This window comes from Lagopus muta, chromosome 20, assembly GCF_023343835.1.
Source record: "Lagopus muta isolate bLagMut1 chromosome 20, bLagMut1 primary, whole genome shotgun sequence".
NCBI classification, from domain to species: Eukaryota; Metazoa; Chordata; class Aves; order Galliformes; family Phasianidae; genus Lagopus; species Lagopus muta.
The window spans coordinates 3,222,701-3,241,530 of record NC_064452.1 but is presented as its reverse complement, the minus strand read 5'-3'; the positions used below and the strand labels follow the sequence as shown (position 1 = coordinate 3,241,530).

General features: G+C 39.0%; 1 protein-coding gene across 2 annotated transcripts; it reads left to right on the top strand.

Annotated features, from left to right (window-relative positions):
• The first annotated feature begins 711 nt into the window (after positions 1-711).
• On the top strand, positions 712-18,755 carry TRPV3 (transient receptor potential cation channel subfamily V member 3). Of its 2 annotated transcripts, none has more exons than XM_048967224.1 (18): positions 712-826; positions 3,940-4,062; positions 6,690-6,794; positions 8,287-8,370; positions 8,707-8,864; positions 9,522-9,698; positions 9,801-9,941; positions 10,379-10,659; positions 11,394-11,570; positions 11,664-11,822; positions 12,150-12,251; positions 12,394-12,467; positions 13,260-13,425; positions 13,934-14,000; positions 14,384-14,655; positions 15,116-15,228; positions 15,804-15,874; positions 16,776-18,755. In XM_048967224.1, the coding sequence occupies exons 2-18, from the start codon at positions 3,944-3,946 to the stop codon at positions 16,868-16,870; spliced, it is 2,361 nt and encodes a 786-aa protein (XP_048823181.1). In that variant the 5' UTR covers positions 712-826; positions 3,940-3,943; the 3' UTR covers positions 16,871-18,755. The 2 variants fall into 2 exon arrangements, with proteins under 2 accessions (XP_048823181.1, XP_048823182.1); XM_048967225.1 differs by lacking the exon at positions 712-826 and adding an exon at positions 6,412-6,566 and having other exon boundaries at positions 3,981-4,062.
• Positions 18,756-18,830: the final 75 nt, after the last annotated feature.

Below are 18,830 nucleotides of genomic sequence, written 5' to 3'. Positions count from 1 at the left end.
GAAAACACCATTCCCTGTAGTGAGAATTCTCCATAGTGAGAAGTCACATCAGTGCTGTTTCTGTGAAATACAGGCGTGTTGTATCCTCACAGACCCCGAGGGTACACATTCATCAGAAAACATGCAGATAGGGAAAGATCTAAACACACCCACCATGTTTTCACTGACATTATTGCTATGAAAGCAGATTTTCTGAACCCATTTCTATTTTTTTTCATAGTAATAGCAAAAATATTTGCGTTCTGGAGCACTTATCACGATTGCTTTCTCATTTTTGCTTTGTGCTCTCTCAATAGTTCCATAATATATAATAAACTAAGCACGACATAAAGGGATGTCATTTACAACCTAAATGTGTGTGCATAACCATTTTCTTTTGAATACAGAATGTAAACTGCAGAGTGCTGTGATCATTTTAGATATTCTACTGCTACCATTAAGTCATCCATGAGCGACTCAGCTTTAGTAATAATTTAGTATATAATTATTGCGTGTGTGTCATCCCACTTTGGCAGCTGTGAAGTAAAGAGTTTGTTGTCTAGCAAGTTTCTCTCTGCTTCCTAATTTCAGATGTAAGAAACCCTGTAAGGCTTCAGCGCTCCAGTGCCGTACTTATCTGTGCTTTCCAACAGCCAAGCAAACCTGATGACTGAAGAAGGGGGTTTGTGCATTTTTAGAATCACTTTGACCCTGAATATAGTTTTACTCATTTGGAAGATTCCTTCTGTTGGATGTTGTCGAAACATCAGTGGGCCCCAAATCTGAGCTTCATTCGTACAACTCGGAGGCGCCTTCTCTACTCTGCCATGCAGGTTTTGTAAACAGGGTAAGTTCTGTAAGAGCTCTGTGGGTGTTTGGAGTAGGTGTGATGCTTTTCCAGAGAATGAGATCTTCTAAACTATCCTCACTAAGCCTGGCTTTCAACTGGAGAATGCTGTTGTGGTTGTTGCCATTTTTCTAATTTATTAATCTGTCTTTCTCCCAAGGTGTGCCACACTGACTTAGAGGCATTCAGAAACTAAGATACAGCTTATTTCATTTATATTTCTCTGCTTAATGCACTGTGACACTTTCTGATTTCTGTGCTGAGGCGATCCAAAATACACTGGCATACAGGCTGAAGTTAAAAATATTTTTACCTTCTACTGAGAGATTCACTCACTGTAGTAACTGTCAGAGGCAGAATAGCTGGCATGGTAGAGTAGCCTTTATTTCAACTCTCTAAAACGTCCTCTTTTTATTCAATTTGGAGATAAGCAGGAGAATAATTTTAAAGCATTTTCCTCACTGAAAAACATTGCTTCTCACAGAGACTTTTAATATTTTGGGTAGGAAAAACTTTTGTAGTAAAATAATATATTTCTCCCTAAGAAGAAAATGACATTTTCATAGTGTCTGATGTTCACCACAGCCCCTCAAAAGACTGAAAATCTTACAGGAAGAGTAAACTCTTCCTATCAAGTGTGACTTTCTGCTGATTGGATATATGTACCATAAATAATGCACAAAAGTAAAATGGAATTTTTATCATCTTTCCTCTGGGGGAAAGGATTGTTTTATGAGTTGGTAAGAATCAGCTGTGGGTGTTCAAAGGATCCCGTGAATGAAACATCTCTCGGTGGTCACCACCTCTGCTCTGCCCCTAAGGGAGAAGAGAAGACCTTTGTCCCATGACAATCCCCCAGATAAATGTTTATGGTGTCATTGATCTGCTGAGGTATGAGTATGTATGATTTTTCTCAGATAAGTGAAAGGTGGGTCTGTGATACTGTGTGAAATGCTTCACTCTGTAAAAGTGGTGAAGTCCCATTGACCATTACAGACAAAGGCACGTCTCTCTTCTCCCTGTCACACTGGAGGTGAGATACTACATCCACAGTGTCCTCAGAATCTCCTCCAAAGTAATTCTTAATACTATAAATCAACACAGTATTTTTGTCTCACTGCCCACTTCAAATAAGGGGCCTCTCTGATGGCAGGTAAGTAACAATTAAACAGATAATGAGACTCAAAAATAGTTACAACTAAAGATGACACTCCATATCGGGTTACATAGACTGCAATAATTATGATTTTGCATTCTCCAGACTGTTCCAATATTTTTCTCTGTATGTCATAGATTACATAAAATGATAGTGCACGGGAAGGTGATGATGAAAGCAGTTAGTCATTAAACTAACAAGACAGAGGGAGGAAGAAGCTGATAAGCCTAAAAAAGCTCCATTTATTGTCATGACATTTGTATTAATGTACCTAAAATAAGAACTGAGTTCAGTAAGTGATACAGTCAAAAGCCTGGGCTTAATTTTCATCTGGGCTTGCAATTAATAGTGATTAAAAATGAGGAGCAGACACTACTTCAACACTGCAGGAGGTTACTGTTACGCCTGCAGTTTTTTACTTGTGCAGACTCTGACATCTTGTCTGAAATAGTCTCCATCAGATCTTAGATGTGGCTGTGGTATATTAAATGACAAAAATATACAGAAGTGAACCGTTCCTCTTCTTCCTCTTCAAACTCTTCCCTTAAATCACTGGTGGTTCAATAGTGTTCCATCACAGACTGAAAGTTCAGTGTTATCTTTGATTACTTTCACCTCTCTTAAATGTTTCCTGCTCTCAAGACAGTGCTAAAATGTCTGCAGTGACAATTGCCTGCAGGTGGGGCTTTTGACATACTCCCCCTGTGGATCTCCCATGCAGAAATGTGCAACAGCTCCAGCATTGCTCACAAATTAAAAGCTCTTCCCTGCGTCCATTGTGTGCTTTACAGATTTTAACCTTAGCCTTTGCTTTTTCCGGCTCTGTGACCACTCTGTGACCCTCTAACTTTCACACATGTACCAACTGTGTTTTTCTCAAATCAAAACTCCTTTTGCTGACATATTTTTTGACCTATTGGTCTGTTTCCAACAACTCCCTTCCTCTAAAATCACTTACTTTGTAAAGCTGTTTGATGCCCATCTCCATCTCATTCTAGTCCCCTTGGATGTGATTTATGTCAAGTATCACATCGCCCAACACAAGTGAAGGCTGTGATATGCCTGCCCTCTTTTTCATCCCTGTTGTCAGGTCTTTTCAGACATGCTTCACAATCTGCCTTCTATATGTTGAGACAGAGTAGAAAATCTGTATGTACTTTTGTCACATTAAGAAAAGTGGATGTAGGAGGGGAAAAAAGTGCACTACGTGTTGTTCAGATCTGTTTAGTTTGTCCTTGGGTATGGAGGGACTTCCCCAGTCTGCTTGGGAATGGATCCATGACGTTGTAAAACTTACTATTTCTACATTCAATTGATTTCACATTAATTGTGGATCCTAATTTAGGTGGAACCAAAATCCACCTTCTTGCTTTCAGGTTATTGTTGTGATTTAAAATCATGCCTGCGAGTATTATGTTGAGAAATTGGAAGATTATTATTATTACTGGCAGAATTTGTGTTGTGTTTTTAGGCAGATAACATGCATTAACATCTTTTTGTGTGGCACGATGTTGGTGATTCCCATACAGCAGTGCCATGGCTTATTCTTTTTTTTCCTTCTGAAATGCTGACAAATGTCACCAGCACACAAAGGTCCTTGATGTCACCCCTGTGATCATTTGTTTAGTTGAGATCAGGCTGGACACTGTTCAGAGCTACTGTTCTTGTGATTGCTGAGCTCACTTCAGTTTAACTTAGGCACATACCTGAAGTTACAGTTCTGCTGGATTTATGGTATCACTCTTAATGACCCCTTTCTTAGAATTTAAACAATCTTGAGCATAACCCTCCAGCCTTGACACATAAAATGACATGTATGTGCCTAATAACTGAAAATTGAAAAACTTTGATAAGAAGATCAAGAGTTGTATGATTGCTTGTGAAGAGATTGTAAGTGGGTAATTTGGTCCCCATACTTTGTTGAAGTGTTAAGTAACCACGATTCTACTTACTGCAGAAACATGATTAAAGATAACAAAGAAGCTGTTCCACTAATGGGCAAGAAAACAAATCCACCTGGTGCACCCCCTTCAAATCAGCAAGAGAAGAAACCAACTGAGGGCACTCCCACAAAGAAAAGGTAGGACGTTGTATCTCCCTTTTAATCTCTTCCAGTAGATATTTGGAATGCAGTATCACTAATATCTTTATTCATGCTGTATATATGAATGAGATAGATCAGATAAAAGAAGATGCTTTCAAAAAAGGGAGGGCTTATGCTGTTTGTACGTGGAAGAGTATTCTGTTTAGATAGACGTATGTGTTCACCCTAATAGGAAAAACACTCAATCCTACAGACATCAGATGTGAGCATTGGTCTGTTAAAGCTGGTCTGCATCCACTTTATATACCTTTATGAGCTTACAAGAATTTGGTCTGATGATGATCAGCATTTCAGTTGGAGAAGGTAAAGTGGTCTTTTTAAAGCCATGACGCGGCAGGACGCACCAGGCTTTGTAGGAAAGATGCTGGCCTGGAAAAAAGGAGCATTGCAAACAGCATCAGAAGGAAATATAGCAGGTTGTGGGGAAGCAGAGGTGGAATTAAAGAATGAGAGCTGGTAGGGCAGGAGGTTTGGGATATCCTTATTACAAACAGAAGCCCACGTTCATTAAATTTTTCATGATTCTGATTAATGATATTTCTTACCTATTTTATTTTATAAAATAAAATATTCCCTTTCATTCATATTTTATGGTAAGGAATTAATACAAAGATTGAGGGTTTTAATTTAATGTGAATACTGTAATAAAAGCAATAATTCATCCCTGATACTGTGTGTTATGGAAATCACTTATGTTACTGTAGACGGAGGATGAATTTAATTCATAAACTTTTCACTCTGGCTAATTACTAGCTATTATGGCAACATGTGAAGGCCCAGGCAATTGTGGCTGTTCTAACATTTATGATTTCTTAATAATCAGGAATCACTTTCTACAGAAATGCTGTCACAAGTTATTTGAAACCCACTGCCTGGTTGGCCCAATGTCTCCTTCCAATATTAAATGCAAAAAGAGAAACCCTGTGTTCAAATCATCCCACTTTGCTTGTAGAAGGGCTCGATGGGGTGTATGAAGAACTCAGCCAGTACTCCAAAAAGGGGCAATTCCATGAAAGATTTTATAGTTAAAACAAATACTGACAAGTACTACACTTAATTACTTAATCTCCTGTCTCCTATTCTGTTTTGTGGTATCAGTAACAGTAACCCTGGGGGTTTGCCATCTCTCAACCAAGAGCTCAGGGTGCGGCCAACAACATTCCTGTAATATAAGGAGCGAAGATCACATGAATTTTAATGCAGTGGTTTAACGTGTTCTATTAATTACATGTTTCTAAGCTGCTGTACTTCTATAGGTTCAGAACGTTTCCTTCTGGCATATGGTGCCACTGAGCACCTGGTGCACCTCCATGGGTAGCATTTCTCACGTTGACAAATGTATTGGCAATATGTACTTGAAGACAATGCGACTTCCCATTCCTGAAGGCCCCGGTGTCTGAGCGTGCTACCAGTACGTGTACAGGAAAACCAAGGGACAGGATGGGAGGAGCACTGCCAGCGTTGTCAGAACCTGATTATGTTTGTGGGCAGCGCTGCTGACAGTGTGCACCATGGCCACGTAAGCACCTGGGTATTTCTGGCAGTTGTCCCCTTGCTTTGCATGGTGGATTTTGGTTTTTTTCCCCATGGTATTCCCAGAAAACCCACACGTTGGTGTAGGCCAAGTATGTTGGCTTCCAAAACAGGCATCACTTCATAGCTGCAGTACAGCTATCGCATGCCAGAATCTTCCACATGAATGCAGTGCTGTCAGAGATATCAACCCGTGGCACGCTGCTCCTGGTGTGAGCAGCTGAGGCAGTCCAGCTAAGCCTGAAGAGCAGCACTTCTGGCTTTCTGGAAATGCACTGTAGCCTCTGACAGCTTTTACCTGTTGGGACAGATCCTGCACATCATAGTGGGGGAACGCACAAAGCAGCATGAATCCTTGGCATTTTCACTCCATAGCCTTTCTGCCAAGTTAAGATCCCAGTGAAACAACGGTGAATTACAGCAGCTGTGAGTGTGGCGTGTGTGGTAGAAATGATAGCAGTGGCCCTCCTTCTGTCCAGGCTTTTCCTGTACTCTGACAAGTGCCCCATGCTGAGGTAATTTCAGGGATGCTCTGCTGACACGTCTCAAATATTAAAAGGTCATGAAGTTTGAACAGTTATACACAGTGAAATTAACACTTGTATCACTGTTCATCACTGCTGATGAGTTTGGAATGATAGCTACTGGCTGGAGAAAGAGGGACTAAATGTAGTAGATGAAGAAGCACATGTATGTGTGAGTGCTTATGCATATGTGTCTGGCTGTTTGTAAGTGTCTGGTGGTGCTGTGTTCAGCTGTGGGCACAGAAGTCCGATGTGAGGCTGCTTTTAGGTGCTGGTGTTGATGTTCAGACATGTCAGGATCTGATGTTGTGCCTTCTAAAAATATCTTGGGATCTTTTGCCCACCTGCCAACATGGAAGTGCTTAACTGATGGTAGAGGCTGGGATACTTCCAGGGAAAAGTAGACACCATCCTATTAGACAGGTATGATGCCAGAAAATATTAATTGTCAGTGTTGTTCCAGGCACTTACATGTAGTGAATTCTGTATCTTGTGGTTGAATTTGATTTTTTTGCTAATAACTTTTCAATGCAATATGTTCAACAGTTCACATTTTTTTCTGGAGATTGAAGGTTTTGAAGGCAATGCAACTCCAAATAATACATCTCCCCCTGTGTTTTCAAAACCAATGGATTCGAATATTCGCCCATGGTAAGTTATCAGTGCATATACAAGAGTCATACTGCAAGTATATCTATTTCATTTTCAGCAGCTACTCCTTCTTCCTCCTTAGAGCTAAAGTTTCACATGGTTTTACATAGATTTTGATCACTTTAAAGACAGAACTCTGTTGGAGGTCAATTGTTGCTGGATTATTTATCTGTATGTACTGCTGTCATTTACACTGAATACACTGAATAGATTTTAAATCAATTCTATCTTTTCCTTTCTAAGCATATGCTATTTGTGACAGATGAGGACAAACTCCATGCACCCAATTTTCTGATGTGAAAACAACAGCTTAATTTAGCAATATTCCCAGCTCTGTTTTTCATTAACAACAAACCAACATGAAAATGTTGAGTCTGAGATATTTAAAGCAGTTATTTATGCTGAATGAGTAGAGAAAAATTATGAGTGGGTAGAATGCACCAGATATTTAAGAACTGGAATGGTACTGAAAGCCAGAATTATGAATGAGGGAAATATGAATCAAATCTGGAATAAGCTCAGAATTGTGTTAGATTAAAATGTCTTTGTGTCTAATAGGTGACTGGTCAGCTTTCTGGAATTGTTGACAGTTGTATTGTTGTATCAGAGGAAAGGTACCCAGATTTTTCCTTCTCATTCAGGAACAAACCTGCACGAGACACGCATGCACTTTGTCACTGGATTTTCTGCAGAGAAGTGATGGACTGAATAAGAATGTACTCTGAGCTTCTAGCTTTGTTTCAAATAAATATCTGCAGAGCAGTGTTGAATCCTTGCAGTCTGTCCATACATCCACCTTGTCAATAACTAATAGTCCAGGCTCCCTAAGTTATTAACCTGTGAGAGTTCATCATATCCAAATCCCATAGAAAACAAAAACACAAGTGAGAAAAATGTCTGTCAATCAACTCTTATGTCAGATTTGTTTTTAGAAATGTCTAGAAATGGCATACAGAAATTACAAAATACCAATGCCACTGAAGTCCTTTAAATTTATTACCTAAATATGCACAGAGGGCCCAGGCTTTACTTTCTTTTAGCTGAAATTTCCATTCCAGTCAGCTGCAAGATGTTCTTGAGTTGCCTACAGTGTGCTGTGTAATAAATCTTTCAATCACATTCACTGTGTGCAATACATGCAAGATTACTGCTTTAACACTTGTTTTGTGGCAGATGACAAATTAAGTATGTGAGAAGGCAGACTGTACGTTTCATGGTGCAACACTGAAGATGTTGCACAAAAAGTGTTAAACAAACACTGAAGAAAAAACTCCCACAGGTTCAAGATCTCAAATGAAATAATGTAGAAAAACACAAAACAGGCTGCTTTCCTCAGGATTTTTTAAATGTAATAGAATCCAGTGGATCTCTTCCTTTTTGTCACTCCTTTGGAAACAGACAATCCTAGTACTGACTGGTTCTTCATGCACTTTGCCAAAATGTCTTCCAATATCTTCCTGTCTTAGCAGTTGTGCTTTTCTCATTTCTACAGTGCGTCTGCAAATGGGGAAGACATGGATTCCCCACAGTCTCTTCAGGATGATGTGACTGAATATAGCCCTAATGCAGACTGTTGGTGAGTGGAGATGGGAAGTATTTCTTAAAGCATTTTCTACACATGAAAGCTATAATAGGGTAGATATTACCAATTGTGCCCAGAAATGAGGCATGTATGCCTTCTGAATACTCAGTAATTAAACTCAGAAATAACTCTCAGTTTTGCTTTTCAATAGCATTTTCTTAGTAAATAAGTAATGTACAGAAACATATGGAGAGATCCATACTGGGACACCTGTATGGAAACGGGGCAAGTCACTGTAGTCTGGTGCAAGTAATTGTATTTCTTTTTCCTCGTATGTAGAAAATCAAGTAAACTGACTCAGCAATTCCATTATTATTTTTGATCATTCAGTGCTAACATAGCACAAGGAGCTGAGCAGACAGGAGCCCGGAAGAAGCTGAAGAAATACCTGTTTCGGGCAGTGTCTGAGGGGAATATTGAAGAATTGCAAGGTCTGCTCGCAGAGCTGAAGGAGAGATCAAGTGTTTGCACAAACATGACTGTGCCAGGTGAGCTGTGGACTTGTCTGAAGGAAGACTCTTACCTCTTCTGGCAATGCATGTGTATTCTGCTAGGAAATACCTCGGTGCAGCAGCCAGTCGTGTGTAAATCTGAAGTCATTTGTTTGCAATCAAATGGATGTCATTTCTTATTTCTAAATGAAAGCATATTCAATCAGCTGCTTTCTTGCTGCCTCTGATGCAACACTGGGGAGTATTTGTCTCTTATTTATGTTACCCTGGGGATCTAGTGCACTGTGTTCCCACAGCCATACCTGAGCTAGCTTCTGCAGTACAAGACTCAAAGCTGATGTCTGTCCTTGCTACAGTCAGTCTGGTTGTGGCATAGTCACTGTCTGTGATGTGTGTAGCATGGTAGAGCAGGCAGAGAAGAAAAGAAGAGAATTAGGATTTGTCTGAAGTTACTGTGTTGGTGGGATAGCTGGAAAAGAAAGCAAGCAGACTGGCTGTCTTATTAACCACTACATCTCTGTGTCATCTCACAAAGTACACATAGCTCAAATATAGAGTGACTGGGTAACTGTTTACCAAACAATTTCTTTTCATATGTATCCCTCAGGCTCTGCTCCAAATGAAAGATTCAAGCTGTTTTCCATTAACTTAATGATGGCTGCTGTGATCTAATCCCAAAATTTACTCTTTCAGATTATCTAATGAAAAAATTCACAGCTTCAGATACTGGGAAAACTTGTCTGATGAAAGCTCTACTGAACATAAACAACAACACAAATGAGATAGTGAATATACTACTATCCTTTGCAGAAGAAAATGGTATTTTGGAGAGGTTCATCAATGCAGCATACACAGAAGAGGCATATAAAGGTACTGCCATCTGGTCCCATTTTGAGGCATGTAGCTAAATATGCCATCAGTAATCGTAACACTGTAAGATTTCACACTAAATACCTGTGTCTGCTGTTTCAGGCCAGACTGCTCTAAATATTGCCATTGAAAGAAGACAATTTGAAATCACTCAGACTCTCATAGAAAAAGGAGCTGATGTCAATGCTCACGCCCAGGGTATTTTCTTTAATCCCAAACATAAACATGAAGGCTTTTATTTTGGTAAGTAGAAATGGGATTTCTGCAACAATTAGGAAGGAATGCCCAGACAAGTAAGACAGCATAGAAAGCAGGCAAGTGTGGATCATTGCTGTCACTGAACCTAGATTAAGAAAGTTGTATCACAGGACAGAAAAATGGCACAGTACCTCTTATAAAGAGATTTGCTAGAGTCCAATGTATTATTAACACTCAGATATATTTGTAAGACAACTGTTAAATGCTGAATGGCAAATGAAGTGACACAAACTTGAATCTGAAGATTTTCTCCAAATGTTTTTGTGCAAATTCAGTTTTTCTAAACCAAGAGCTAAACTAAAAATAACCTGTATTGATACATGCTTTTAAATATGAAGATATTTAATACAATCATTCCTATAATAACAGTTTGATTGCTTGTAATAAGACATGAACGCATGTTGCATGTTACAATTTTGTAGGTGAAACTGCACTGGCTTTAGCTGCGTGTACCAATCAACCAGATATAATTGAGCTGTTAATGGACAACACCAGGACCAACATTGCTTCTCAGGATTCCAGAGGAAACAATATCCTCCACGCATTAGTTACTGTTGCAGAGGACTTTAAAACTCAGAATGACTTTGTCATCAGAATGTATGACACGATTTTGTTGAAAAGCAAAGACAGAAATTTGGAAAAAGTGAAGAACAAGGAGGGTTTGACACCACTACAATTAGCTGCAAAAACTGGGAAGTTAGAGGTGGGTATTATTTCAGTAGCATCTAAGAGAATTTAAGTATGGAGAAAGCATCAAGAACAACCGTGTCCTCAGACGTTAGTGCTCTGGAATGTAGTTCTCCATGCTTGCTATGCTGTACTGTATGCCACTATTATACCAGTATACCACTGAGCTAATAGGGTTCAAAATGTAAGCAATGCTTCTCCTACCCTCCAAGGTTTTCCTCTAAGAACCTCTCTCTGTGGAAAAAATATATATACTATTAAGAACAGCCTTTCAAACCTTTCTGTTGTACAGAAACTCAGAAATATTGCATTTATTACAAAACTACTCTTAGACAATACAAAATCTTCAAGTCATTTTAGAAGACTTTCCAGAACTGCTCTGTTACGCTGCTGTTGCATTTGCTCCTCATAGATCATCTGTGTGTATGTGGTAATGAGATGACAGTGTGATGATTTAGAGAGTAATTGATCAAGTTATAAATGTGAACACCTGGAAAATTGTGCTTTCATTCTTCAGAGAAATCTCTCTTTGACAGAAAATCCAGAGACATTAAGAACACTGTATTTATTTATTAGAAGTTTGTGATCTCTAGCAGCACTTACTTAATGGCAGAGTTATGAATGCATTAAATTACACCACTCCAACAGAGATGGGAACTGAAAGGTATTGGTTTTGACAAGTGTATTTGTATACTTTCTCAGTTCCCTGAAGAATGCATTTGGTAACCAATGATTCTGCTCATGTTTTAGGTTCTGAAATACATCCTCAGCAGAGAGATAAGAGATAAACCCAACAGAAGCCTGTCAAGAAAATTCACAGACTGGGCTTATGGTCCCGTCCAGTCTTCTCTTTATGATTTGACAGAACTCGATACCACTGCAGACAATTCAGTACTGGAAATTATCGTCTACAACACGAATATTGGTGTAAGTTGCCTGTTCATAAAATGCACACATTATCTCAGTTTTCTTACAAGTGGAAATTTCAAATCTTAGTAGATTGTTTTCTTCTATCTACAGAATCGCCACGAAATGCTGACATTGGAGCCTCTTAATTCACTCCTGCGAATGAAATGGAAGAAATTTGCACGCCACATGCTTTTTATGTCATGTTGCTTTTATTTTCTGTACAACGTAACTCTGACATTAGTTTCCTACCACAGGCCTAATGAAAATGAAGTGAGTGCAGTCATTTAACTCTAACACGTTTTACTGCTTTAAAATGCAACAGTATTTTCTGGTTTATTTTTAAAATGCTGGCAAATAAAAATAAAAAAGTGCCCCAACATGTATCAGAACATCAGCCTGTACTGAGACCAGGCTCTCGCACATCAAGATTTCTTATCTAGAAGGAAGAGCTGTAGAAGTTACTTGCAAAAGCTGCATAACACAAAGACAGAAGGTTAAATTGGTTACCAGAGAGCTACATGCATGAGGCTCCCACTTCCTTTGCCTTTTACCCTTCAGATATGGAACTCAGTCTTTCATGTTGGCTTTGTCTTGCAGGCTCCACCTTATCCACTGGCTCTGACACGTGGTGTGGGATGGCTGCAGTTATCAGGACAGGTGATGGTTATGTTAGGAGCCATATTTTTAGCCATAAAAGAGGTGAGACTTTTAAATAATAAATAGATACAAAGAGAGATTTCTACAGAGGATTAACTTCAGATGCATGATTTTGGAAGACTGATCTTGACCCCTGCTTTCTCTCACTTCCATTTCTGTGTTTTTTCTTTATCTCATGATGTAGAGTGTAGCCATCTTTCTGCTTAGGCCCTCAGACCTGCAGTCAATTCTTTCTGATGCGTGGTTCCACTTTGCATTGTAAGTCTGTCATGCATATATTTTATACACTATGTATCTAATCCGTGGTTGCAGGGATGATTCCTTGAGCAGATGCACAATTTTCTTTATCAGTTTTCAGAGAGATGGATGTAATCTTCCATGCACTTTTCCTTAGCACATGGGAATGCTTTCACTGGTCGATAATAATACTGGGAGTTGATGTGTACTGTTTTTCACAAAGTGCAGTACTGTCTTTTATCTCTTTGATGTGCTTCATCTCTTCATGCTGTGTATAGACAAATACATTTAAGAAACCTGGTTAATAAACTAAATCTAATTTTCAACTGTTCCTGGAAGAAAACACAGCGTACAGCTGGGGATTTCCTCTCCTTTCTAGAATAAGATCATACATCAATAAAACAGGCAGCTTAACTCTACAGCCATTCTAATATCAGTCTTGTGCTGCCAGAGTCTGGTCTGCATCCTATGAGAACGCACTGCGTGTTCTCTGTGTTCTCCTTGCAGAGAGGCTCATGGAAACTCTATTGATTCCAAATATCTCTGTTAGCAAAATCATTGAACTGCTGTCCAGGGGAGAAGAGTTTATTCGAAGTAAGCTTCAATGAGGATAGCCATTATATGTTTACATACCTAGATTTTAACTCACTTACTTTGTTGTTAAATTATTTTGGTTTTGTTCATAGGGGAAAATGGAAAGCAGTATGAAAGTAGAGTTGAAGCCTAAGGAGCAGTTGTTTACATATTTTTCCATGATGCTATTGGTTTTGTGCTAGTAATTTCCCTTTTACATACATGTGTTTTTTTTAACAGTTTTATACAAGCTATGCTTGTGATCTTCTCTGTCTTTTTGTACTTGTTTTCCTACAAAGAACACCTCGTGTGTCTTGTTTTGGCAATGGCCCTGGGATGGGCTAATATGCTCTATTTCACCAGAGGTTTCCAGTCCATGGGAATTTACAGTGTTATGATTCAAAAGGCAAGTATTTAATTTTATTTTTTTACCTGGTGCTTGCTTATCTGTAGAATCCTAATGAAGCATGTGCAACAACTCATGTGTAATTCATATCGAATTTTCTTATTTTTTTAATTCTGCTAAAGTATAATATATAAAATCTACCCTATAGCTTCAATAGCAGAAATTAGCTTATATCTTAAAGGTCAAGATTTTATTTTATCAAATATACGAGTAGTTTGTCGGCCTTTTTCATCTAAGAGTTTTATTTAATTGCATCACATACTGTAATACCTGTGTTGTGCACTTACTGTCTCCTGGAAGTACACAACTTATCAGGCTCTCATTCACAAGGTTAGAAAAAAACCTCAGACCTAAGTTTCCTCTGGGCTTCCCATGGAGGCTGCGATCACTGTGCTTAATGAGAACGATCTGATGCTGCAGTGTGCATCACACCTGTATCCCTGCAGATATAAAACATAAAACTAGTTCTCAGTTTTAATTCCTGATAAATATTCTATTTACTTTTTAGGTCATCCTGAACGATGTGATAAAATTTTTAGTTGTCTATATCGTGTTTTTGCTGGGATTTGGCGTAGGTAAATATCACTGGAGAAAAGCACTGATGCTCTGTGTGAGTAAAAATTTTGGCATTCTTATGACTAAGAACCCTGTTATCATGATGAGAGCTCATGTTGGGGTTTCTTCTGGAAATTAAAAAGCCCTGTTTAGAGATTTAAACTCTGCCTAGAGACTGTCTGAACAGATAAGTAATTTGGCTCTTGCTCAATTGCTTGCAATTTCATTTGGATGTGGGCTCTTTCTGCTTCCTCTTGGTTTCCTGTCGTCCAGCTGCTGCTGTGTACGTTGCTGGGTAGCTGTAGCTCTTTATTACGTAGTGCATCTTGAATTCTATAGATTAAAATGCAATGTATACATGAAGCATTATTGTGATAAAAATTGTCTCGTGCTTTTTTCTCAGCTCTTGCTGCATTGATTGAAACTTGCCAAAATGGTGGCGAATGCCATTCCAACAGCAGTCTGGGACCTGTTCTGATGGATCTTTTTAAGCTCACCTTAGGTCTGGGTGATCTGGAGATCCAGCAAAATTCCAAGTATCCTGTGCTGTTTCTTCTGCTCCTCATAACTTACGTTGTGTTGACTTTTGTTCTTCTCTTGAACATGCTGATTGCATTAATGGGAGAAACAGTGGAAGATATTTCTAAAGAGAGTGAGCACATCTGGAAACTCCAGGTTTGTTTGTGGTTAGCTTGTTTAATGAATTATAGAAGCATTGGTCAGGTCTTCTAAGCTGCAGCTTTTGTCACTTATCACATTGATAGAAGGGGATGGGTGTTAACAGTGAGAATCTCTATTTGCATGTATGTACAAATAATGAAAATCTGTAGCTTTAATGTAAGAGTATCCTAATAACTTCACAATTAACAGCTATCCTAAAGCCAATCTCATGTGTCAGATTTTCAACCTCATGGACTGTCCCTACGTACCTTTGTGACTTTAATTCTCCTGGATGTGTCACCAGGGAGGTGTTTCATAGTCTGACTGAGAAATCTGCAACATGTTATTTACTTCTGTTTCTGTCTCTGTTGATCGTGGGTGGTGGATGAAGGATATTCCATAACTCCATGTATGCTACAGTCAGAAGATTCTCAATATGGTTAACCACTTTCCTGTTACTATTCATTGTTCATAGAGAGCCAGAACCATTCTGGAATTTGAAAAATTCTTACCAAAGTCTTTGAGGAAAAAATTCCAACTGGGAGAGCGGTGTAAAGTGGCTGAAAACGACACAAGGCTCTGCCTAAGGTAAAGTCTGGATTTTGTGCTATTCTGTTCTGTTCTTTGTGCCTCTTCAAGGTTATTTCTCCTCAAAGGACTCTTTAAAATATTTTGTATATTTTGGCAGATTATTTCCTGCTTTTAACAGAAAAGGTTTTTTGTGTTAACAGTTTTTAATAAGAAAACAGATTTTGAGCCTCAGATATAAGTACAAGCTCTTATTGCAGGGGATGCCATTTTTATCATAATCACCTCAAATGTTAGCTTAAAAGAAACTCTGTTTAGAATTGACTGCTAATTGACGTGATTATCATATTGAAGATAATGTTATTGTGTTGTTTAATGAAAAATACTCTTATATGTAATGTGAGGCTGTACTCATAATGTGTGAAACTGCAGAATGATCTGAGTGCTGTTCCCATCTGCATATGATACGTAATGCTGCTCAAGGCACTCACTGCAGTGCTTTTCAGTATTAGAAGGGCAGATGCTGATGGCAAACTGTGGCAATCCCAAGGAGTGAGAAAATAAAAGGGGAAGTGCAACTGTGTAGCTGGGAGATAAGGTACACTAATGACTCAATTTATGTGCAATGTAAACAGGATTAATGAAGTGAGATGGACTGAGTGGAAAACACACGTTTCGTTTATTAATGAAGATCCAGGGCCAGCAGGTACTGCTCAGCTTCACACCACCTTATTTATGAAACCCCTTTTCCTTAGAAATCCTTTGGTGTAATTTTCTACCTTTAAGAATGTGAATGCACATAACCCAGATATACAACTGCTCTACTTACTGCTAGGGAAACTCATGGCTAATGTGGTAGGGGTCTGAAACCATTTGGAGAGAGGTTTGGCCACGACTCTCATTATTTATTCCTCAGCACTGAAACATGGTGGGTGTAGCTGATTTATTTTTCTCTAAGCAGTTATTCTTGATCTGAATTTTACATTGTCTTATGGCACTTGATTGGCATAAGGCTGAATAACTTCTTAACAGACAGCATATTTTGTTCTGGAAAAGGTATTGCAAAGTACATTGATTTACTCCTTGAGTCGTTACATATGGCACTGCAAGGTGTGGCAAGAAATCAGACCGATTCTACCTAACAAAAGTGTAGTTTGCTGTATTTCAGCCCTACAACATTCCTGTTTGTTTGGGATGTGTGTTGGATGACAAATTGCTCCTTGTGAATGTTAACCAGGAAATTCAAGACAGCCATTTGCTGAGAGTATTGGAAGTGTCATAGAGTGACACTTAGAGTGACTGAACTCAGAGGAGTCAGATGTCCTTCTAGCAGCAGGCATCAGTTTACACGGGGCATGTGAGGATCTGAGATGTGTTTTGAAGTTTGCTCTTTAGTCAATTAGCATTTGCACTGTGGAGTAGAATTGTTTCGGCTATAAAGAAGAGAGGCAGTAAGAAAACGTTCAGTATCAGATATGGTAGCAAACTGACAACTTGCTGTTTAAATAAATGTGTGTTTTTTAACATAAAGCAGGTGTGCAAAAGCTCCATCTCACAAATACAGTTTCTACCATATCCTGTTTTGTTTATAATGCATTTTCTTGCAGATCCAAGCAAAGTTCAAGATAATTCAAGAACTAATAGCAAAAACACCTTGAATACGTTTGAAGAAATGGATGATTTGCCTGAAACTTCTCTTTAGTTGTTCTGTGTTTGATATGTAGATGTTTGGAAAGTTAAGAGCATCAGCGGCTGATGTTGGAAGGTTTTTTGTTCTTTTGGACAGCTGTAGCCAGCTGGAGCACAAACGTTCAGTGCTGTGGTCTGGTGACTGGAACCCATTTAATCAGGGCAGCTAAGCTACAGTAAAATGGATTATTGCTCTGGTTCAGTTTTAAGCTTGAAAACTGCTGCTGTCCAAGTTGGTGTGCCTGCTGAAACGTGACTCTAGACTGCTGGAAGAAGTGTCAAATGTGAGATGCTTCTTCCTTTTGTGGAAAATTGAGATCTGTGGGATCCTGATCTGCTGTCTGTTGTTTTGGAATCCTGAACTCCTGGGCAATATTTTGTATACTGAAAAAACCTCTTGTGGTAGAGAAGAGAAAGGCATTTCAATAGGTCTGCAAAATGAAGTCTGTGATTTTGAAATAGCGACGTTCTGAGAACATTTGCAACTTTTTGTTTTGCTTGTCAGTGTTATTGGGGGCTTATCCTGCAAGCTGCAGAAAGCCTCTGTGTCAAACGGCCTCTGTGGGTCTCCTGAGCTTTGTGATCTGTCTTCCTGTGTGTGATACCTGCAGTGTAATGTGCACTTCACTGATTTTTATTCATTATTCATGCAAATGACTTCCCATAAAACGATGGGGCAGGAACATAATTCATGATGGAGAATATTTCTGAGGGTTTTTCTAAGCCAGTGTTTTTGTTTTTCCAGTTGCTACGTGGCTTTTCCACACTTGTGCATCTTGTTGTGTAAAAAGTACTGTGTTAGAATATTTCAGGTTTAATTAATTTCGACATTCAACTACTTCAGGACAATTAGAAATCAGAATTTCTTCCCACAGAAAGAAAACAAGTGAAATGCAGTGCAATTGCAGACTTTTATTTATTTATTTTTATTCGGAGGACTGTGTAATGCATTTCTGTAGCACTCCTTATTTCATTACTTGTGATGGCCTACTAACATAAATTTTGTTGTTGTTGTTTTCAATTTTATTTCTGTATGTATTACAAACTTTGCTCTGTGTACCTTCAGATTTCAATTAATACATCTTCCTTGTCCTGGGTTTTCTTTGTGTGTGTGTTCCTCTGGTGCCTGTTTTAAAGGTGCTACTTAGGAAACGCTCAGGTAACTTCAGTTCTGTGTTTGGATGATAATGTGAATTGCATTGAATTCTTACAGCTAAGCCTGAAGTGCGCAAACTGACCCCAAAGACTTTCTTAACACAGAAGAGAGCCTGAGTGAACTCTGCAGCAGAAAGGACAGTGCAAAGCAGTTTGCAGGGATGGTGAACACGGTTCTCTCTACCAACTCATCTTCTGCAGATGCCCTGTCCTGTGTTTGCTACCATGCATGGCCCGGATGGATGGGATCAAACCGAAATCTTCAGTTACTTTTCTTACAGTGCTTAGGAATTATAGAGGAAGGACGTTCATGAGTGTCAACAGTTTGACCTTCTTAGTAGGATGTGTGAGTATGAGAAGAAAAATTCCTTTCTTCCTGGAATCTTTCATCTCTGCTGGTTAAGTTTGCATTGGAACTCCCAACAAAGACCATTGCCGTAGGACTACACCATTCTGCTTGGACTCTTTAAGTGCCAGTTTTTGTACCAAAAAAATACCTCATCACATCTACTCAGGAACCAGGAAGAAAACCGGTCTGCACTGTATTCCATATTGCTACGGATGGACTTGTCACTGAGAACAGGTTCAGATGTCTCTGTACTGTACTGAGGTGCTCTGTAGGCAAAGCCATAAACAGAGAAGGCACCAAAAAATGTAAGGAATGTTCCTTCACCACGTTCAGGTACAAAGCTATGTGATAAAATGGAGGAAGGAGGCAGGGGTCATTTTATCTGAACGTCGTTCTGTGAGAAAATACCCTGCTTCCTGCCACAGAGTCCTGCCAGAACACTCATCCCAGCATCTCTTATCTCAAGGCT